We start from the raw sequence: 24114 nt of genomic DNA, 5'->3' as shown, positions 1-24114 counted from the left end.
TCTGTGGCTGCAGCTACAAGCTGGATTTCTTAAAGCTCGAGGCAGTTTTTAACTTTTCCACAGGCAAAGCATGTGCTGAATAGTGTTCATTTTACAGTCGTGTATTTATGGCTGAGCGGAGGCCTACACCCCCAGTGTTTGATCTTCGCGCTTAATCAGCTGAAGATAACACTTGGTTTTACAATATATCTTAAAGGAATAGTTCAACAATGTTGGGAAATATGCTCATTAGCTTTTTTTTTCCCAGAGAGCGAGATGAGTACATCAATATTAGCCTCATGTCTGTGTATTAAGTGTGTGGTTAGCCTAGCTTAGCATAAAGACTTGAGGCGGGGGGGGGGACAGCCTAGCTATTTCCAAAGTGAAAAATAGTCTTTTCGTCACAGTGAGGTTGCTAGGGTTGGCACCATTGGGCTTTTATAGAAACCAAAACCTGACCATATCTGGCAACCTTCACTATAGCCAGATAAGCTACTGGTAAAAGACGGATAAATTGTCGTCTTTTATAATTCTACATTGTGTAACTAAGTTATTCATTTAACCACTAGATAACATTTTTACCAAATCCACCACCTAACTCTGTCAGACTTTCTACTGTGCATCTTAACAGCTTGTCTGTGTTACAGTTACAAGACACTCAGATCTAAACTCAGTACCCCACACACACACACACACAAGCCCCACAGGGTATTCAACTGCCATCTCTATACCATGATTAATGTCAGTGGCAATATGAAACCCACCACTCCCCAAAGGCTGACATGGTTTCTCCTCTCTGGGGTTGTTTCATCTTTCTAATGTGGTTGGAATACAGATGGTACGACCTTAAAAGGGGAAACCCATTTGTAGGATCCTTTTAATAAATTGGATCGAATTGGAAACCCCCAATTCAATTGAGATTCCTTTAAAATGAAAGGAGGCTAAATTGTGCAAATCAAATCAACGACATCAGTTACACAAAACAGCATTTGGTAAACAGCCCTTATTGCTTGTAATTTGAGGTGTACAGTATGCGTGTTACATTTAGCCACCGTTTAAAAAACGAGATTACTTTAAAAAAAAAAAAAAAAAAAAGAGTTCTTAAAAGTATTTTGTTAGTTGCAGCTTTTCTGGTGAGGGCACTTTAAACATGTCTTGAATATAATGTCCCTTTGCTTTCATCCCCGTCTTTACCTCTCTCTTTCTCACACACACACACACACACACAAACACACTCTCGCAGCTCATGTGATCCCTTAGAAGGCTTTTCATTGAGCTCTGGATCACTTCCCAGCCTTCTCAATGGAGAAGAGCTGACGAGTGTTAGATCTGACAGATAGTCAAAGGTTCTGTCCTCTGAACTGATGGTTGCTAATGGATTTTCCCACAGGAGAAAGCCTGTATCTCTACCATCCTTATGATATGCAAGAATTTACAATTAAAAGGCAGTCTATTTAAAATATGGTACTGTCATCTTTTTCAAGAAATAATTACAGATCTCCTATAAATGTAGAACCAGACCACCCTATAATTTACCCAAAACTCAAGACTTTACTGCAGTTCTCTTATCTAACCTTAATTCACAAACATGCCTGTGGTTGCCTCTTGCCAAGTTTGGCCCCTCTAAAGCTCTGGTTATCCAGGCTTACAGGCTATTTGCCCTCCGATTAGGTAAGAGCTACAAATCAGGGAAGTGACGGACCAGGTGGTGACTAGGAAGATGTTGCCAATCGGCCAGGTCACTCAGCACGACGCTCTAATTTCAGACACCAGCCTGGCAGCCTGTAACAGAGAGCATAATCCTCTTTGCCGTCTATTCACATGTCTGGACATCGTGCAGCTTTACCTGTGAGTGACTTGTCTTGGACCAGAGTGAGAGTTTGTGCACCCAAGTTTCCAGGAGGGTTCCTTTTGTCTCTGTCTGCATGTTTATAGTCCAGAGGAATCTTTTTTTCAGGGCTGAGAATCAGACTGTTCCCCCTGATTCTATGAGGTGTGTGACCTCAGTAGAGACATTTCCCCGTTGCTCAAACCCACAGGAGGCCACATGTGTGCTTGGCTGCAGAGTATGTGTGACTCATCTAGTCTCCAGCCAGGAAATCCCATCCCATACACAGGTCATCAATTTGTTGGGATGCAGTTTTGTTGCAGTGTATTTTTTTACCATGAGTACTGCTTCATGATTTGAGTAACTAGCAATATTTTTTTTGAAAACAGCTCCTCAAAATGCATGCTATATCACTATGAAATGTATTTAGTTTATGGGTTTGGGATCATCCTGGTGTGAGCGGGTTTGCTTCAGCTTACATCTGTGTATGAACTAGATCCTGCGGCTAAAGCCAGCTGACAGACTGCTCACAAATTCTGATGGCCATGATTCAACCATTATAAAAACATGGCTTTGGATCCAGAAAATTCTTGTTTAATGCATATTTTATAAATCTAGTGCTAAAGCTAAACGACCAAAGAACAGCCCCACAACCTACTTTTTAAAAAGTCTTTTCCTATCAGTCATTTTGCCCTTCGTGTGTACAACAACAACTCTGACTGAATTGCAATAGTAGAAAAAAAATCTGTTGTGCACTCCATTTCTTGATCAGAAGTAAATCACTACTCTATCCCACTACATTAGATGGTCCGATGCCTTCTCAGACCGTCACAGCCTTTTGTCAGGAGCGGCTCCCGGAATGAGATTTGTCTGAGCATAATTGGGTTAGAGAAAGACCCGGAGTGCAGGCCAAGGCTGTAACATCACCCAGGTAGAGGCGCGTGGTATCAACTGTAGTGGAGAGATCAAAAATTCACTGTCATGACTCATAATCTCATAAACGTGATACAGTATATGAGCCAGTGTGAAGGAAATATGGACGCTCCACACTTAATTTAATAGTAAAAGCCCTACTAAATCCATCACGGGATCTCTCTCATCTGTTAACTGTATCCCACACCGTGAGATGCATTAAAGTGGGCGTGTGTGTGTGTGATAGTATTACTGGGTCAGCCTTGTGGCACGCCTGATTGAGTTAACATATTTGGGGAAAAAATCCCTCACATTCAAGTGTAGAAGCCAGATAATGTGTTGAGCATGTGGACAGTGAAATTCAAGCTGCGTTGAACGATTTGAGTGGAAAAGCTGTCGTGACGCCACTTTCACACAAAAAACCCTGTATTTGACACGGGATGATTAATGCACTGTTCTGTTCCGTGGTCACAGGTTAATGTCTGTTCGCTGCTCACTATTCTTACAAGACCCGAGTCTGCAGCTTACACATCACTGCTAAACCCCAGAATTATACCGGATCTAATATACATAAAACATGATGGGATTTAATTTCTTAATTTGGTCGTATAAAGAAATGTTTGAGTATCCCTGATAATAAGCAGAGATGAATTTATGGTTTGAATGGTTTTAAATGAGGTCACATTGTTTGAAAGGGGCTTTCACTATAATGTTTTGTCTGGAAGAAACATAGTGATACATAGCGTATCACTTTGTCAAATTAGCAATTTGCAATGTAAGTCTAATTGTTTTTCTGTCTGTTTCATTTTCAGAGCAAGGAAATAGCCTTTCAGCTCCAGGAAGACTTAATGAAGGTCCTAAATGAGCTATACACAGTAAGTAGTAATGCCTGCCTTCTTTTTACTAATGCACTTAAGTATATTGGTCTTTGCTGCGGTTGAGACTGGTTTATAGCACTGACTGCATTTGTAACAGCTTGAAGTCTTTAACGTGTAGCTCAGGGATATCTGTTAGATGTCCTGTATCTAACATTCAAACAAATAGACCAGTACAAAGAGGATTGTTCAAAACTGTAGGGAAATCATTTTTACAGCATAAAAGAATGAAAACATAATCTTTATACCATCGTGGACCCGCTGTTCAAAATGCAAAGTGTCATCGTCATGTTTGCTCGACTCACTGGAGTTCATGTTTTGTTGTTTTTATCAGCTGTGTTTTCTTGCTCTTCAAAACAAATTCATGCAAAGCCACACCAGGGGGGTTTCAGCGAAAAAGTAACAAGCTTGCCATATATATTTTTCAAGATTGTTTTTTGTGTTTTTTGGCATCATTACTTTAATAGTTGACAGTAGAGACAGAGAGACATGCAACAGAAAATCCCCAGCCTGAATTGTAGACATAGTATATTCTGTATGCTACACCATAGACCGCTAGCTCACAGAGACTCACGCTGTACATATTTTGAGAAACACAGCATAGTAAATGTAGCCCTGGCTTCAGACCTTTGAACCTAGAGGTTAAGTTTCTGTTTGTCTGAGTAGCATTTCACCAGACCATCAAACTTCTGCATCATACAAGCCGCACATCTGCAGTCTAGTTCCTATAAAGCCTATTTCATCTCCTCTGTTCGATGCATTTGCTGAAGTCTCTGTGTTGCTCTGACCTTGGTCAATCAATAGCTAATTCCACTGCCTTAATTACCACAATCAGCCCTGGTAGCCTTCTAGCTTAGTATAATGCCTCACACATGTTGATCTGGTGCACTCTTAGATTACCTGGATGAATCTCGGCTTTTCTTTTTCTTTTTAAACTCGTATCCAGTGATGTTTACATACTATTGCTATCGGTTTATACTGTCTCCTAATTCATACAACCCACTTTCCATCACTCACAGGCATCAACCACAACAAGCAATGATCAAGCAATATAATGTCAGTATGACTTTCTCTAGGGTCTCAAACAACTGTTCCAGGGGCCCATCCTTTCATTTTCTAGCAAGGCTGTAACTTATCGACATGAACACTTACACTGTGACCAACAGCACTTGAATCTACCACAGTGCACCTGATACCAAAATGTCTCATTTGTAACCCAAAAAAATGATTAAAAAACATTGGAAGGTGTGTGTGTGTGTGTGTGTCATCAGTCATGTCACCTCACTATAATCAGTGACATTGTTAGCATGATCAGTGTGCACTGGTTTGCTCATCAATCAAAACTAACTCATATAGTCAGATATTCAGATACTGTATCATATTATGATCACGGCATTGATCGTCCTGGTAACTTGGGATTTCCACAGATGGAGATATGAGCCAAGGCGGGTTTGGTGCTCTCCCGAGAGATAGAGCGAAGAGCAGTTTAGTTTGCTTGATAGTCTCCAGTGACTCACTATTGAGGACTAGAGCGGAGTCGATGTGTTCCAAACACAACAACGTGTTACTCCAAACTCAATGTGTGTCACTCTCACCACAGTCCGCACTCCAGATTTGACCTGGTTTAGCCCCTGTGGGAGGAGACACGCACATGCACACACACACACACACACACACACACACACACACACACGCACACACACACACACACACACACATGCTGGTAGCTATTGCATCAGACAGCCACAGTCCCGATGTCGGCTACCGCCAATGAAATAACAGGTCTGGTCTGTCTCTAAATATGTCCCTCTAAAAGAAGCAGCAAAGTAAACACAGCAGCGGCAGACTCCAGACCAGTAAGTAAAGAGTACATGGCCCAAGGTCAGTCACCCATCTCTAAACTGGTTCCAGTTAGGCCAAACCTCACCAAAGGCAAAGGGCTCCAGACAAATCGGGCTTTGCTCTGTTGTTCCATTCATACAGAAATAACTCAGTTTGGGAGAAAGCTGTTTAGATTTTGAGATGGGTGAGTCTCTATTTGTACTGGAGTTGAGGTTTGGTGCAGACAAGTGTATTGCATACACAGGTTGTGGAGCTGTAATTTTCTGGAGTTGGTTCATTCCAGGTTAAACCACAGGTGCTCTATATTGCTGTCTTCTCCTGGGTGTTTGAGTGTATTTTCTGCCCTTGTTCTCAGTTCACTAAATTTGGCCAAATGCCATGAACTCAAACTCATTTAGCTTTACTGAAGACAGATTTTGTATCAAAAAGGTTTGATCAAGTCTCACTTCTGATTAGATATTCACATAATATTGTATATTTGTCATTTTTGAACTTATTTAATGCAAAAAACAAAGGATTGTTTATATGGAAAGATTTAGACTCACACACTACAACACCCATGATTCTACATGATTCAATGACCTCTATAAGGTCTGGATCAGTTTGTATTTTAAAGTTGACACTATACAAGTTGGCATCTCCAAATGTATGGGCTTAAATTAGGGTCATATGCATTGTAGCTGTGTATCACCATATCTGAAAAAGATTTGCACAAATAATTTCCAAAGTGTGAGTGCACAAATGTTTGCAGTTACACATCTAACTGTTTGTGGGTGAAAAAAGTTCACACAGAATCTGCCAGTACAAATACTTTTGTCCCACATTTGACGCTTCCTCTTGAATAGCCAATGGGGATGCTCTGAAATGCTGGGGGCGTGTCCACTGAGGGCGCTTAAAGCACGCCCCAACTGAGCAGCCTCTGAGCCTCTGAACTTATCAACACTCATGCTGAACTCCCTTATAAATATATACTTTGAAATAGGCCTTGTTTGTAGGTGTAAGACAAGCAACATACATGATATTTTAAAAATTAAGTAACGTTAAGAGCCACTATTTAATTCGTCACCCATTTTGTAGGTAAATGTGGACTTATTTCAGTAAAAATGTAACTTAAATGACTAGTTAACAAGCAATCCATCACCAATCCTCATTGTTAAATTGTACTCGTAGATTTGATTTGTAGCTATAAACTTGGGATTCACACATACAGTTGAGTTCTGTGTGAACTTTTTTCACCCACAAACAGATAGATGTGTAACTGCAAACCTCTTTTGTAACAGCAGGAAATATTCTTGAACATTTCAGGGATAGACTGCATTTGTGAAAGGGGCTGCAGATCAGCATTTCTTCCACAGCCAGAGATTCATCTGCACTGTCCTAAGAGCCCCCAGATGTCTTTGTCCTCCATCCTCCTGACGAAATACACTCTGAGCCAGTGTTAATAAGACTTTTATAATCTTTCTGGTCTCTCTGCCCTTGAAGAATTCATTGCTTGTGTTTTGTGGTTTACCTGTTGCTGAACGACTGAGTCACTGCCTAATGGATTCAAGGAGTATGTAACGCACACACTCTTACCTTTTCTTACGATGATGACTCAGACCGTAGGAAGTAGCTCTAATCAACAGTTCACCATCAAGATAATGCATTTTTCTTGTACTGAATAGCTGCATTGTGATGACACAAGGAGTGAAAGGGTTCAACTTATTTTCCATTATAGCTTGCACAATAAGAAATATCCCCATTTAAATCTATTTGAGAGTATATGCTACATGTTAAACAGAAAAAAATATCAACTGCTACACCTTTAATAAAAACTCAAAAGGTATTCACTTGAATTGACTTCAAAGACAAGAGCTAAATGCCCTCCCCTCCCCCCATCCTAACATGAGGCAGTTAAAGCAGCATTACATTTAGCTGTAGTGATTTGTGGTTGTTGTGGTTGTATGAGTGCCCTGTATGAAAGGGCCAGACGGAATCTGTCTTTGGTTTGTGGTTTAGCGAGAGACGAACCGCCTGCTGTGAGATGAGTTAAATCGATTTGAGATGAATGAGCGGGTCAAATGATGAAAGCCTCAGTTGTGGGTACAAAAGGTCAGTCTCGACTATGAAGAAGGTTTATTTTCACCCCTGACCTCAGAGAAACTGACCTGAGACAACTTTTTTTTTTTTAACAGAGACCTCAGTTTCAGGGTGTTGCCTTTTGTCGATCTTGCACACTAGTGCAGTGCCCCTTCAAAACATGCCGGTTTGGAACGGACCTATTGCTTGGCCTCTGGTATTGCTGCTTCAACGCATAGAAAAATAAATACTGTTGATGTGAGGTGTGAATGAGTATTAACACCAACAACATGAAAGAAACTAACATTCTTTTATACACAGATGTTAAGTACCGTAATAGTGAGTCTTTTCTCATTTCAAGTATAATGAGGGCTGCATTTAAAAATACAATACATAACAGAGCTTTTGAAAAAACATGCATTCTAAAATTAAGTGGATCAATCATATCGGGCTCTTAGATGGTTTATTTTCTGTGGCTTCAGTTCGGATCATTTGAGTGAGTATAAAGGCTAAGAATCTAAAAGCTGTCTGTTTTTCATTTTTTTAGAGCACGCTATGTGAAAAATCTTTTCTCGAGCTGAGCTGATATTAAAAGGTGACGTGAAAACACTGTAGACCACTGATTGGTCAGTCTTTTATCTCATTCACGGGCTTTCTGTCTCAGAGAAAGCTTTCCACCGCTCCCTCTCCTCGCTCCACTGTGCCCTCTCTCTCTCATTTGCGCGCTCTTCTGCTGCCGTGCTTGAAATACAGCATTCACACGAGGGGAAAAAACAACACTGATTTGTCCTGTTGTTCTTTGTATTTACTGCTGAATGAGTTGGATGTATGAGGAAAAATGCAGAGGAAGAAAAAGAAACAGAAACCAAGAGCATCTGTCTCCATAGTTAATCACCTGTTGAATGTTTGATGGTTAATTATTCGTGCTTTAGAACATAACTGCCGTGAAACAATAAGAAAATAACATTTTATTTTTGTCATTCACAGGCTTTCTCTCTCTCAGAGAAAGCTGTTAACCACTGTCTCTCCTTACCAGCCTGTCTCTCTCTCACTCAGTTGCTGAGTCCAGAACAGCCTCTGGGCCCTACTACTGCAGATTGGAGTGACTTGCTTATCTCTAGCTTATTCAGTGTTTATTAATATTGAATGTGTTGCATGTCCAAATTGCACCAAATTCAACACCGCACATCCTTGGGTCCCCAGCAACACACCTGCCAAGTGTGAAGTAGTTCAGATGAACGGTTCTTGAGATATGTGAAGGACATACATACATACATACATACATACATATGTACATATGTACATACATACATACATACATACATACATACATACATACATACATACATACATACATACAGACATATGTACATACGGACAGACAGAGAGTTCTTGCTTTATAGTTGGATGAAATAATGACAGAGATTAGAAATTATTTTTATTCTCCACATCATAGATCCTTTTCTGTGTCTCCAGGTGATGAAGACCTACCACATGTACCACTCGGAGAGCATCAGCGCCGAGAGCAAGCTGAAGGAGGCTGAGAAGCAAGAGGAGAAGCAGATTGGCAGGGGAGATCCGGTCTTCAGCATCCGAATGGAGGACAAATACCAGAAGCGCAACTCCGTGAAGAAGATTGAGAAGATGAAAGAGAAGGTAAAACGCCTGGGGTTTACATTCCGAAACCATTCCAGTCCAATTTGTGGCAGTTGCGTGTAAGCTAAAAGGCAGCCATCAGCAGTTAGTAGTCACACCATCCACTTTTCCATTAGACATTAAGCATCTTTTAGTACTTTGAATATAACAAAACATCTGATCAGGATATGAAGCACTTTCATATTCACATGTATTTGTTATCACGTGCAACCACAAGAACACTATCTTTGCTCAGAAGTCCTGCTGAACAGAGTCTTTTACAGCTTTACATTCTCTGAAGGGGCCTGTTTTCTGTTAAATCTCTGTGACAAATTGTTAAATGTCCAGGGGAAAGGAATTTTTTTCTCACACCGCTCTTCTTGCAATGCATTTGGGAAGTGTTAAAATATGGATGATTTGGAAGTGCGTGAGTCGGAGCCCATTGGTCAGTGGATGGTGACTAACTAACAGCCTTGTTTGTCTGGTTGAGAGGAAGTGTAGGATAAAGACAGGTGGCTCAGACGTATCCCAGATGAAGTGAAGGACACTTTTAGTTTAGATTTTTCTATTTCTGTTCTTGTTCCTGTTTTGGCTATTTTTAATTTTTTTTTTTGCTCTTATGTTTATTGAAGCTGTTGCTTTGCCGGCAATCCAGTCTCAGCTGCGTGATGCGCAGTGCGTGCAGACATAAAAGCACAATCACTTGTCAGAAAGGCACTTCCAGACTCATTACATTCCTCCTCTCTTGCTCGTCTGTTTCTCATTCTTGCCTCTAATTCTCTCATCAGCGTCAAGCCAAGTACTCCGAGAACAAGCTGAAGTCGATCAAAGCGCGGAACGAGTACCTACTGACACTGGAAGCGTCAAACTCCTCCGTTTTCAAATACTACATCCACGACTTGTCGGACTTAATTGATGTAAGTATAAAACCACGTACTATTCTAAGACAGTTTCATTCTCACCAAAGGCTTATTTGCCTGAAATAAGACTCAAAAAAGTTTTTGCTCAGCACACGCTTGCATAAACAGAGTGCCAACACATTTTGCATCCGTCTTTCTCTGGAGTTTTATACCACCTAAGGTTCATGTGAGAAGTTTTTATGTTTCTTTGTGTTCCTCATGCAGACGAACCACCTTCACAGACCTTTAGAAGAGTTTGAAAATCATAATCAGAGGAGAGACTGATGACTTTAGCAGCCAGGACTAATATAAAAGACATTTTAGGACACCAGACTGTGGGATGGAAATTACAGTGTGGGACAGAACTACTGTAAAGCAGCTTATTAAATTTTGTGAAGAAAAACTATTCTTTCCTCTTTCCCCTCTCTCCATGTCATTATTGAAATCCCACATATTATATTCAGTTCTACCGTGTTTTTCTGACAGTATGTCAGTGTTTTGAATATTTTCCACATCTCTCAGACTCTCTTCAGGCTGAATGGAGTCTGGGATTGGCCCTGACCCCCTTTTTTGTCATTTACAGCTGTGGGTCATCACTCCATTCACTACAGCACTCAGGTCTCTTTACTCTGCCTTGCCAGCAGATTGCTTTGTTTGACCTTCCGCTACCCTACCAATAAACATGACTTATTTATAATATGGCTCACCTGGGTTGTTATTATTTTGTTAGAGAAACTAACTTACCGCACTATTTTCTGTGGTGTTTCTAAGGAAACAGGAGAAGGCCGGGTTTTTAGCGAGCATTTGGGGTTTTATATTCCAGACAGGAATGAAGGAGAAGAGAAACGCAACCTCTGTTCAGCAGCATGCTGTGCTCTGAAATTCCCTTGCTCCCCGCTTTGCTCACAAGCCTTCACATCTCACTAGGGTGTGTGTGTGTGATTGTGTGCGGGATGCGCTCTGCGTGAGCTGTATTTGCAGGCTTGTACACATTTGTTTATTGATGAAGGAGACTTTTTATAGTCAAAAACAAAGTGTACATGCTGGCTGGTAGTGGTATCCTGTTTGCCTATCAGTCAGGCCATGTCGTATTTGTGTGTATAACTATGTGACTTTGTGCCTGGGGCTCATGTGTCTTCCCAGGAGAGACCTTGGCCAAGGTTCTAGTTATTAAGAATCAGCATTAGGTCCTGGAGGTAACATTGAGGTTGTGTAACACAGAGGCAACACTGCTGGCTGAGAAAGTGAATGGACAACCATGGTTTAGTAATGGAATGTGTCTTATTTCTTTGAGTATATACCATTGAATTACAGGTATGTTTCAACATTATTCTTAGTATTTTGTTTTTGAACTGATCAGATCGGATTTACTGATATTACTAATATAAACAAACCTTAAACAGTATCAGAAAACATTGGATTCAGCTGTCTCCAGTTTTCCTGCCTGTCCTGAGTGTATTTCAAAGTATTTCAAATAAAAGTTTAAAAGGTTCATCAAATTATAACTACTCATCTTTATGATTTTCCATTTTACGTTGATCCTCCTCTTTCCATCCAGTGCTGTGATTTGGGGTACCACGCCAGTCTGAATCGGGCATTGCGGACCTACCTGTCAGCCGAATACAACCTTGAGACGTCACGCCACGAGGGTCTTGACATCATCGAAAATGCTGTGGACAGTTTGGACCCACGCAGTGATCGACAGAGGTTCATGGAGATGTACCCTACAGCCTTCTGCCCACCAGCAAAATTCGAGTTCCAGCCTCACATGGGAGACGAGGTACAGAGTTCATTTAACAACAGGTGGTGTGATGATGATAATATCTGATGTAATTGTGTAGTCGTTATATAAATTGGGTTGTTGTTACATGACCAAATCTGAATCAATAAAATATGTTTTTTTTTATTTTATTTTATTATTAAGTGTGGAAATGCTCCAAAGACATCTGTGTGCTCAGTGCATACTACAGATAGACTGAACAACATGGAGGTGAATTTGGAGTTGATTTTAGAAAAAAAAAAAAGTCTCAGACTTAATGAGGTCTGATTTTCAGTGGCTTAAGTGCAGCGTTTTACTGCGTCTGAGCTGCCAGATCAGGTTTTATGGGGCACTGCAATTGACAAATTATGTGTTATTCCTCACCCTGCAGTCATGTAGCTCACCATGTGTTAAGAGTTTTACTGTTTGGCTGGCAATACCACCGCTGATATCATGTCTGTTTACTAGCTGTTGTTGTGCGGCTGTCTGCATTCAGTCAGCAGAATTCACTGTGGTTTGCTCTGCAATTGAAGAAGAATTTGGATTCCTATATCCTGTTTAAACCAAAGGTTACTTGGCCTCCTTGTTCCTCCAGTAGGTTGTAATTTCAGGTTGCTGATCATTGACAGTCTATTTCCTCTTTCCCCAGGTGTGTCAGATCTCAGTGCAGCCACCAGTGAACGGGGAACTCATACTGAGGTTCCAGCAGCTGCAGTCTCGCCTAGCTACTCTGAAGATCGAAAACGAAGAGGTAAAACGGTGCAAATAAATGTAACTCAATATCCAGGTATTTGTGGCAAATAGGGGATTTGAAAACGTCAAAAATATTCTATACCGCTCTGGTTTTGTTGTCTGCAAGAGATGCAGGAGTTCCGTTATGCTGCCATTTGTTGGTTGCAAGATGTGGAGTATTAAAGCTACTAAAGAAAAAGTTAACTTTAGCCATCATGGAGTCATCCAAGCTGAGACAGAGAATAGTTGCTGATGATCTCTAAAGTTTTTGTTGCATATACACATACACACACTATATTTTCCTCTCTCTCATGCCCTGCAGGTAGCCATCAAACCCTCTCTGTGAAGCCTCAATTTTTGTTCCCGCCGGTAGAATTCACTGTCTCGCTTTTATTTGCACAAACCTATCTTTTGTTGCTCTGTTTTGACACTGAAGGTGCATCTATGCAGGCTGTATTGTTTTAATCTGTCTGCAGCATGCTTGAGTAATTCAACTTTTTTTTTTTTTTTTTTTTTAAAATATAAAACAAAGGCCAATAGTCAAGACTGCTGTTGTTTCACAGAGTGCAATCACGTCCATCAGACTGGCTTGTATATAACGTCTGGCCTGCTTCCCTTCTATGAGCTCTCACTGCCTTTTGTCTCTATCCTCTGTTTCTCTCCTTCCCTCCACATCAGTGCACTTTCTCTTATGCCTGTACAAAGACTAACAGAAACACAGGAACATGTCATTCAACTTCCTCTACATCCACTGTGGCTTGAGCTTCTTTTAAGTGAAACTGACTGAAAATACATCTACAGGAAGGAACGATGATGACTAAGATAGCTGTATTTTTGGGCAAAAAATTATACTGCAACAATTTTGATAATCAATTAATTTTTAAAGTTGTTTAAAGTCATAATCCTTAAGAGTTCATTCCTGATTGATTTGGCGACATCCCTTGGTTACCTATGGTAACAGCAAATGCCGTATAATCCCACATATTTCAGAATGCAGCAAACGGTCCTTTAGTAGTTACTTTGTCAGAAATGCGAGAATGCAAGTTGATTACCCAGCTGAGGACTTTGTAGGTGCATTTTTGATGAATGATTGCTGTCAGCGCTAATCTCTGTGACAAATATTTAGCATCTCCTTTGACTGCTTCATAATAAAAGTTACTCCATGTTTCACCAGTTGAATGCTTTTAAAGTGAACTAGCAGCAGTAGGAAATGTGAGGTTTGCATTAGTGGTAACTTGATACAGCGCTGATAGAGCATTAGGAGAGTGAACAGTAAACAGTGAGGCTGATATCAATGAGAGACAATTAAAAACATGATTAAATGCATGCATTGTGTCCTGTGAATACCTTGTATGTTCGTAGGCAATTTGAATCCAGCACGGGAATGGCGGACTCCACCACTAACAATTAAACAACTATATATGGCTGTTGCTGACATGTGCCAAAATGCTGACCATAAATCGTATCAAAAACTGGCTTTGATTTCATGAAAATTTTAGGGATTATGACTTTAACCAAGCAAGAAAATGCTAAATATTAGCTGGTTCTAGCTTCTTAAATGTGAGGATTTACTGGTTTTATATGTTTGATATCATTGTACTTAATATTTTTTGGGTTTTGGACTGTTTGCCAGAGAGAACAAGACATTTCAAAATATGACCTTGTGCTCTCTTCCTGGGTAATTTTTATTATTCCTTTGACATCTCATAGACTATAGTTGCAGCCCTACTAATTATCATTCAGACTCAGTGTGTTGTTTTATGATGTGTATCCAGGCTGGTCTGGGTCCTGCTGGTGTCATCACAGTTCACACTGCATGCAGTATGTACAATATTACTGCACCCTTGTGTGTGTGTGTGTGTGGGTATGATGACAAGCTCTGGTGCTTCATGTCCTTGTCTGCCTGCCTCTCTAAGCGGATGTCCTGGTGGGTCAGAATTGGAGGGCGCTGCTGCCTTGTGTTAGGATCACCAGATGGCCTCTCTTCCTGGGCACAGCGTGCCAGATACATCCTTGAAAAATGAACTTTCAAAGCTCTGTGTCGACCTACAAGCACGACTGTCAAATGTACAAGAGAGCATGAGAGTCCGTGCTCGTCCGGCCAGGAAAAGCTGCAGGGCAGTGCTTAATAGAAGTGCAGCTGTTTCCTCAAACCTCTTTGACTCCCGTGAAATGGTGAAAGAAAACATTGCTGAATAATTTACTCTGCATCAGTGGTGAATGGGGTGCGATGTGGGGAGGAAGACTTTGGATCTTACTCTCACTTGGAGGGGTTGGGGTAACATCACCCTGCTGTGTGAGTCACGGCAGAAATTACAATTACAATTACTCTGAAGACACCGTTCATTGCAGCTCCTCAATCAGTCAGCATGGTTCATCTCTTTTTCAGATTTAATAATCTGGCCATTTAGATCTCATTTGCCTCTGTATGCACCAGAGCCGGCACAGATGATGATTTCCTCCTCTGCTCTCTTCCGTCTTTTCACCAGATACACAAGCACACTTTACGGTTATTCTCAAGACGTTTCACACTAAACCTAGGCAATCTAAAACCATCTCCTTTGCAGGGAGTGTTTGTTTTTCCTCAGATAAATCTCAGGGAGGCACATCAAAGCCTGTGCATGTGTGTGTGTGTTCATAGCGGGATGATCAGCAGATTACACACTTACTACAGGGTCTGTTGAAAGCTGGGGACAGCAGTTTTCCTTCTGAGATGAGATAATAGGTGTTGAAATAACTGTTAGTGACGTTATACGGCTGCCCCGCAGTATAACATTGATTCCAAAGTGTGGCGAATGGAACATGACTTATATTCGGCTCAGAAAACGTTTACCACAAGTAAACCAAACTGAGACTTGGCTCATCAATTGCTGAACTGTTGATATAGCACCGTAGAAGACACTTGGGTGAAGGTTCTGCATTAAAATAAACAAACTTAACTAAATCCCAGGGACTTTCTCCAGGTCTGTTGTGCAGCGGCAGGGACTAATGAGCATGTCCACCATGTCTCTCTAAGAGCTCCGTTGTAATTGAGCCCAGCAGTGAACACTGGTAACTATTCGTCTGCTGAATAATGGATAAACCCAACAGCTTTTTTCACTGGGAGCAATTCTCTCGCATGCATGGGTCCTGTCTTTCTGATGACAGCTGGGCCTCTCGCCTCCACGAGGCCACCCAGGATGAGGCTGCAGGGACACGAGGAGAGGGAGACCAAAAGCACTCAGAATGCAGAACTAATGACTTTTTGTGGCAGGTAGTTATCTATTTTAGGGACATGTCATGGATGTTTGATTTGTCTAAATCTCACAGGAGAGGACTCAAGCATCACCAATCTATCATTTTATTTCATTACCTTTCTCTCTGTCTATTAGAGTCAGCAGGTTCTTTTTCATTCTGGCACAGAAAATCAATCCTTTGATCACCAACTGACAATCCCTGACTGTCGTCACAAGACAAGGATGATGTTTTTGCGAAGTTTTATGATCCCAGAATTCCCAATTTCCTTTTGTACATTGTCATTAGCCTTGTTCCAACCTGCAGTGTGTTTTTGCTTTCCAATGGGATGGATGACACTGTAACTACACTCACATTGTGCACAGAGGCATGCGTGTCAGCACTGTAATCCATCACAGCAACACATGAAAGAGGTGAAGTCCACCTTGCTGTTCAGGTGGGTTTTTTCTTTTTTTTTTAAAGGCCAAATGAGTCACAGGCAGTTAAAAACAAGCTATTATCCACTGTTGTCTCTGTGTGTGTAACAGTTAGTTCTTTCATTAGCGTTGAGGTCAGACTCACTTAATAATTGAGAAATGGTGACACATTTGAGTGGGGGTCCTCCTGATCATTAAACATAATTAGGAGGAATTCCAGCTGCGCCTCACTCAGGGCCCCGTTGACCTGTGATGCCCCCACCTTTTAAAAGCCCACACAATCAAGCTGCGATGGTCACAGCGCTCCACTCCCCCCCCCCCCCCCCCCCGCAGTGTCTCTGTTGAATGCAGAGGAGCGTTTTGCTGAATTTTTCCTGAGAGGCAGTTGTTGGTGTTTCTACATCAGCTGGGCCTCTTCTCCTCTGCAGCTTTTCCACATCAGTGATTCCTGCTCACACTTTACAGTCTCTAGACTCTTCCTCCTTGTCAGTTTGTCTCCGTTATTTTTTTTCTCTCTCTCTATTTCTATCCCTATTTTTCCTCATTCTGCAAATGTCCTCAGCCCATATGGCCATGTATTTAATGTAGAATTAGGGCTACTCTTGAGGACAGAAGTTTTGAAATTAAAAGTTGCATATAATGACTTTTTCTCATATTTTTTCTCATTTTTTCCTAAAAAAGAGACTTTTTTTATTCTCCTACTTTGAGAACTTTTATAGCAAAATATTAAGATGTTACTCTCAAAATAATACAACTTTTTTCTTAGTTAAATTCTCTTTTTTTCACTTTTTCTCACAAGAATTCCAGTTTTATTATCATAAATTATGATTATTTCTCAAAAGTACAGCTTTATTCTCATAACATTGTTTTTTTTTTTTTTTTTTTTTTTAGCCAACGTTGGCCCTAAGACTCTTGTTCCATCACATTATACTGCAAGAACAATCAATTTTTATCAGCTTTTGATGTCTTAAACTTTTATTGCGCTATTAGAAACTCATTTGCCCTCTTATTTGTATGTCACATCCTCTCTTGTCTTGTGTGATCATACTGTATACTGGACACAGTCATGGCCTGCAGCACTCCCTCGCCGAACATCTTTCTCAGTAAGTGGCGGGGCATGTTTGGCCAAGTCCTGACGTTTATAAGCTCCAAGAGAAGCAGTTCTGTTGACAGGGAAGAGGCGGTTATGGAAATGAATCTTAAAAGCCTGCAACTGGATGTACCATCTCCTACTCACCTCTGGCCCCTCTTGAGTGCATGCAAATTGATTGCTTTGGCTGGGCGTCATGTTCAAGGGATAGTGTTTTTTTTTTTTTTGGAATGTGTGTCTTGTCAGAAACCACCTGAATTTTTCAGAGTGTCATAGGATAGCAAGAGAGGTTTTTAGGAAGTGCGATGATTCAAGCTGCTTAGTACGCCGCAGTGGTGAAAGTGAAGAGATGACATCAAGCTTTTAAGCGGGGCGGTCTCTGCTCTGGCAAATGACTCTTCAACATCTTCCCTCCTTTCCCTCTTTGCTCAGATCAAAAAGACGTCAGAGGCCACCCTCACCACCATCCAGGACATGGTGACCATCGAAGACTATGACGTGTCCGAGTGTTTCCACCACAGCAGATCCACCGAGTCAGTCAAGTCCACCGTGTCGGAGACGTACCTCAGCAAACCCAGCATTGCCAAGAGGAGGGCCAACCAGCAGGAGACGGAGCAGTTCTACTTCATGGTGAGTAGAGATGTGTGGCTGGAGAGAAGAAAGGGTGCCTAATAGAAAGAGGAAAAACCTTGAAAGATGTCTTATATTTCTGTATGAAAATAAAAATAAATCTCTCTTGTAGACTCTTTGATGCCTCGTTTAGCTTTCTATATTTAGATATTTTAAAAAGTGAAAACGCCACATTTCCCTTGTCTGATTACACACTCTAATAGATGCTATGAAAATCTCTAGAATATGAACTCAAAGCCTCTATGGAGAAATTAAAAAGCTTAATCTATAAATTCTATTGGACTTAAAACTCTGAATTTATTCACTTAGCCCCCTTTTGAAATCTTTGATCAGCCGGCAGAGGGGTAACTCTCCCAAAATATTTCCATTTTGTAAGCCCAGCCGCTATCCTGTTCCAGTCTGAAGATGGACATGCTCTGATAAAGGCTTTAAAAAGACTCTCAGTGTGTCCTTTGCCCTTGGCTGCCTTATCGGAGATTGCTATCTTAAGAGTGGGCACTGTAGCTGGCACTCAGGGCCGCCGTGTAATTACTCTCAATTCTCCACAGAAATTCCGGGAGTTTCTGGAGGGCAGCAATCTCATCTCCAAACTGCAGGCCAAACATGACTTGCTGAAGAGGACACTTGGTGAAGGTACGGTCACAATCGCTTTACTTTACCCTCCTCTCGTAGCTCCCACTGTTCTCGTTCTCACACTGTGTCGAGTACTTGCACTTTATTCTTACCTTCCACCTGCCTTCCTCCAGCCAAAAATGAGGATGTATTAGCTCTAATCTGTGTCCAAACAGCCAACATAACTAACAATTGGTTATTGAATTTTGTCTTTTTTTTTCTGCAGTCCTCCAGAGCAATTTCAGTCTTTTCCATGGCAAATTTCCCATTGTTTGCTTGCTTTTTCCACTAGTCAAAGCTCCTAGACAGTAATCTGGGTTTTAGCCAGGCAAGCCAGAGCTGAGGGGGATTGTGAATTCGTATTATCCGTCTTAGTGATTGATTTGCTCCAAACTTAATGGACTGCAATGTATTAGAGGGGTGGTGGTCATTACGACGGGTCTCCCCTTGTTCTACATTGGTGGGATCTCCTGGAGGCCTCAGCTAATCTACCGTCAACCCAAAGTGTGTCTTGTCAGTCACCGTGCTAACCTGAAGTCCTGGTGGTCTCAGTCAAACTGTCTGCTTAAATAAGTGATGGAGCCGTGTCCTAATGAGGAAGAGAAAAGTCTCCTGCTTCTCCAACGTGCCCCTTAATCATATTGCTGTCAATGAGCTGAGGTACAGTATGAGTCACTCAGATACACAGACAGGTCAGATCCTGTTCACGGGAACAGATGGCCATATTCAAAACTACTCCTGTTCTCCAAAACCATTTGGAACTTATTTTGTGCTAAATCTTACTCTGCCTGTCCAAACTTGAAGCTCTGTGTATTACTATAATGATTAGTGTGTCTCTGTTTGGCCGTGCCGGTGTCAGTTGTCAACGTACAACTGTGTGCCAGGTCGATGTAACTAAAGAGTTGCCTGTATAAGTCTCTGTGCAAGCCATGAGCTGTCGTGTGTGTGTGCGTGTGATGTGTGTGTGCGCGTAGGTGTGTGTATGGGTTTTTGTTTGTGCTGCTCAAGAGGCCAGCGGTTGCGGACAGATGGCAGGCTTCAAATGCTTCACTAGGCGTATGCACAATGCACCGCAGGGACCTCAGAGACAGGTTCTGGCATGTCCACATGTCTAGCTTCCCCTCACATCTCTTCTCTTTTCTCTCTTCACCCGCAGGCCACAGAGCTGACTACATGACCACAAGGTAAAGCACACACTCACACACACACACACACACACACACACACACACACACTTCACGGACCTGCGCGTATTCAAGACACACATCCAGTCCGCTTTTCTTTTCCGAGGACGACAGAAACTTTTGTGACGTGTTGCAGCTCATCAATGCGAGAGCACTTAGCCTCAGGAAATTGTCGTGTGAAATCTTCTGTGACCATGAAAGCAGAGGAGTCCATAGTTAGACTCAGAAGAGCACTGAGCAGATGTGCAAGCCTCTGTGTTTTTTTTTTTTAAGCTTAGGCTGCTATCATATGGCTGGGTTACTGTACTTCCCGGTCCTAATAGTACTATTTATCAGACCTTTAGATGGAATGAGAGGTGGTAAAGTGGAGAATATTTAAGTAATCATAGAGCAAAAGATTTGCATGAAATTTTAATGTTTTAGCGTCAGGTTTCAAGAACAACCAGAGGAGTGAATAAGAACTGATGGGTCAGTTGAACCCTTAGTCGGAGTTTTGCATATTTGAAAATGGATCAAAGTATGGAATTAACTTATTACATTTATTCCCATCACAGAATCAGCATACTTGACTTATATAACCTTATTCTCAGCTCTTTATGAGAAACAGAAACGAAACAGTTATGGAGCCTTTCACAGTGAATTGTGAGTCAGCAAAGAAAAGTCATTTGATTCAACTTTGTTACTGCATGTTATTTTGTAATATTTAGTTATATTAATAATCAAAATTATCTATGTTTAAGTTTAGTTTGTCCTTTTAGAATCACACGGGAAAGGTCACGTCCAACAATGTCTCTTTTGAATAGAAATGTTTCTTCTGTGCACACAAAATTTCTTGAGTAAACTAATTAATGGTGTTTATACTCAGGTGAAATACCAGTAAAGTAACAGTGCTTTTACATCATTAGGAAATCTGAAACAAAGTTTTACTCACATCACAAATATTTCATCTTCTGTGTGGGTATGAACAGATATTTCATCACCAGTCCTTCCTGTGCAGAGTAGTTCTGTCACTGTGATTGAGCAGCAGAAGGGACTAAAGTCCTCCACTCTTTTCATCTCAGTCCTGCTGGTCACAAAAAGCCAAATTGCATTAAGTCACACACACATTCACACAAACTAAGAGAGGCAGTGCCCCGCGGGGCCTGTCATGAGGTGGATGCTGACACATGATGCTCTCAGCAGGTCTGATATTTCACTGGCCTGTGATATCTTGTAGAGAGAGAAGAGACAGGATTATAAAGAAAAAAATAATTCATGGGTCTCAGCGGCAGCTGAAAATACCCTCATTCACCTGTCTGTCATCTTAAGTCGGGCGGTTTTAAAGATTAGTCAGCCTCAACTTCAGTTCAAGTTCTTTAAGGGCATGAAAGTTATTGGAGAGAAGCCTCGCAGAGATGAACTATTCTGAAAGGAAAACTGCATTGTTTACTTATTCTAATGCATTTTTTGTATTCTAGACATCCCAATGGTCCGCTCAAAACCCACACTGGCACCCGGCGGGCTAGACCCCGCTCTGTTTTTAATGTTAGGTTATTTAATGGCAATTTGGAGTCATTTATCAAGGTACCGATTACCAGTCTGCCCGCTTGACATTGCTCCTTCTCCTATCTATTTCCTGTCTTGCTCTGGCTTTCTGGTCATTTTGGTGGGTTCCCCCAAAGCATCTTAGCTTTAGTTTATCTCTTACCAACAAATAACAACAACGTATTTGTGCTAAGATGGATTCTTGAAACCTCCCTCATGAGTAAGTGAGCTCTGGCAGTCGGCGTCTGAGATGTAGGGGTGGCACTGATAGATTCGGAGGGCTGCGGGAGGAGAGGAAGGGCAGTTGGAGGGATAAATGTTTGTCTCAGTCAGCTCCACTGACTCACTGCTGACCCGGCATCACTGAGCTGCTCTGGCAGAGAGATTCTCTCCTCCTCCTCCTCCTCCTCCAGAGTGAGAGCAGAGGCCAGTGAAAGCAGCAGGGTAAATGACAGTCAGTGAGCGGATGCCAGACTGATAAGGTGTGCTGCCTCCCTCCTCCGGCCTTTTCTCTGCCTCCCACCAGTGACCATGTCCGGTCCTGCCTTGTCCTGTCCAGTTCCCACTGTTTTCTTTTGGGTGTGATGCCAGCACAGAGTGGAATGAGGGTGCACTCTTAGTAAAAGCTTTGATGGGCAGCTGCTGTGGTCCTAATCTGGGTCTTGCTTCTCTCTCTCTTTCTGTCTCTCTCTCTCTCTCTCTCCATCTGTGGCTCTTGCGTCATTTCTCTGTAGCCGCGGACGACGGAACTCACACGCTCGACATCAGGTAGACACCTTGAAGCATCTTGGGGGGCCCATGCTGCTTGCCTGCGCTCATTTCCTTTATCTGTCCTGCCTTAACAGCATTTTCACTTCTTGTTGTGTTTGTTAATATCTTGTAATCATCAACTGACTCAGACAGACTGATTTGATGTTTTGTTTTCCAAACAATCTGGTCAATCAATATTCCTTCAACAAAGATGTTACAGCAAATTGTTTAGGTCGAATTGTCTTTGGAAATTAACAGCATGAACCATTTCCAATGTCGAAATTGGTATTGAGTTTATCTGATAGAAAGCACTCATCCCCAGTCTCACATACGCAAAGAGATAGTATTACATAATCCTGCTGCACCAGACCTGTGCCTCAACCCTCAACGGTTCCACTCCAACGATAGATAGTTGATTTTGGCATGGTTGCTGTGTTTGGACCGTGCGTATACCCCTGAGGGATGTGAACAGATCCACTGTATCATTAAAAGCATGTACTGAGTCCCTGTCCAGCACTGAGCCTCGGGAGCAGTTGGCACAGCGGCAGAACAAGAGTACAGTCCACGTCTAAGTGCGTGAGAGGAATGTGTTTTCTCTTAAGGAGACGGTGCAGCTCCTCTCATCTCCTCTACTTCTGCCCAGAACTCCATATCGAGCGTGTTGCTCTTTAGATAAGTTCTCATCACTTCAAACACACTGATTGCTAGCATAACAAGACAGAAAGTATATTTAGGATCACTGGGGCCCCGTTGAAATGTGTGGGACAACAGGGTTTTACATGCTGCTTGTTGTAGTCTAGTAAGTGATTTGTTCGATACTTTGTGATATTTCACAGCTGTTTATGTCAACTCAGTCTGTCTCAGTGAGATCTCAGCATACTAACCCTCACTTTCTATCTAAACCTACCAACTTCACTTACACTGGGTGTGCATGTTTATGTACTTTGAACGTCACGTTAACCAGTTTTTGTCAGAGCCCGACCAATACCTCGGAAGGCTATTATCATCGGTCCATATTGGGTCATCACAGATATATATTGGCATCAACATGTATGTTTTCAGATATGTAAAAAGACATTGTAGAGACATAAAGTGCCATAATAAATGTGTTATCCTACATTCAATACTGCATAAAGTTTTGTGTCAAGTGTTTCTATATTTAGAGTTATTAAAAATTATTTCAATTACATTTATTGATCAAAAAGTACTCCTATATTTACTGGTATAATTATATTTTATAAAAAAGTGCATTGTGTAACTGTAAAATGTCTTAACTCAGATTATCTTTACCACTGACTGTATTTTATGTTTTTGTGTTATTTAAAAAAAAAAAAAAAAAAAAAAAAAAAAAAGTATTATTCTCAATTATCATTTGTATCATTTTCAGAAATCCAGTATTGGTTGGGCTCTATGGCTCTTGTGCATGTGAAAAAAATACAATTAGTGTAAATTATATGTGATCTGATGTTTTTTGTTGTCTTTAAAGGACTCTGGACAGGCTATTCCTCGTGTGGTTGAAAGCTGTATTCGCTACATAAATTTGTATGGTGAGTTTGTTGTTATTATACTGTGTGTAGACATTTAGCCACTTAAGTAAAACAATCATACACTGATATTTGTATATTCTCTTCCTGAACTGTCTGCAACCTGCTTTATTTTTGGTGAAAAGTGAAACCTAAGCAATCTACAGGCGCTAATTGTTTGGGCGTGTACATTATTTTTTTTTTCATCTTGGGGTTACAGTTTGTTCCACTCTGGTTGCAGTCATGGGAAAATGCAGATTCCATCTTGTTTACAACGGCGCAGCCTTTTCCACCCCGACAGACAGACAGCTTAGCCTGGCACAAGTGATGAGGCTTTAAACCAGATTGAAAAGGACACTCAGAAAGAATGTTAACTTTGAAGCATTAAAGATGAGACAGCAGCGAGGTCTCAGGGTTCGCTGGGTCGTCTGCTGTATCTCATCAAGCAGCCAACTGATGACGTACTAAGAAAAAGCTAAAAGAAGACAAACAGCAGACTAATTATGCTTCGTCTTGACCCCTGACCTCTCCCCTTATTAAGTCCTAATCCCAGCTGGAAGACACTTTAGTAAAACTTGATTGCGGTGCCTCTGACTCATTAATTATCTCTAATTAGAAAAGTGAAGGGGCTT

General features: G+C 41.4%; 1 protein-coding gene across 5 annotated transcripts in view; it reads left to right on the top strand.

Annotated features, from left to right (window-relative positions):
* Nucleotides 1–24114, top strand: part of srgap1a (SLIT-ROBO Rho GTPase activating protein 1a) — an 85650-nt gene that overhangs the window by 43237 nt on the left and 18299 nt on the right. For 3 of the 5 annotated variants that reach the window (XM_067589181.1, XM_067589185.1, XM_067589184.1), the window contains exons 4-13: nucleotides 3532–3594; nucleotides 8971–9150; nucleotides 9918–10046; nucleotides 11587–11808; nucleotides 12437–12538; nucleotides 17692–17889; nucleotides 18438–18522; nucleotides 19658–19685; nucleotides 21143–21248; nucleotides 23446–23506. In XM_067589181.1, coding sequence (XP_067445282.1) covers nucleotides 3532–3594; nucleotides 8971–9150; nucleotides 9918–10046; nucleotides 11587–11808; nucleotides 12437–12538; nucleotides 17692–17889; nucleotides 18438–18522; nucleotides 19658–19685; nucleotides 21143–21248; nucleotides 23446–23506 — 1174 coding nt within the window. Of the gene's footprint in view, nucleotides 1–3531; nucleotides 3595–8970; nucleotides 9151–9917; nucleotides 10047–11586; nucleotides 11809–12436; nucleotides 12539–17691; nucleotides 17890–18437; nucleotides 18523–19657; nucleotides 19686–21142; nucleotides 21249–21943; nucleotides 21978–23445; nucleotides 23507–24114 lie in introns of all 5 variants that reach the window. The other 2 variants (XM_067589183.1, XR_010928367.1) reach the window with 2 other exon arrangements.

This window comes from Thunnus thynnus, chromosome 5 (genome assembly GCF_963924715.1).
Source record: "Thunnus thynnus chromosome 5, fThuThy2.1, whole genome shotgun sequence".
Classification (NCBI taxonomy): domain Eukaryota; kingdom Metazoa; phylum Chordata; class Actinopteri; order Scombriformes; family Scombridae; genus Thunnus; species Thunnus thynnus.
The sequence above is the reverse complement of the archived record's forward strand: the minus strand, read 5'-3'. Positions and strand labels throughout refer to the sequence as shown.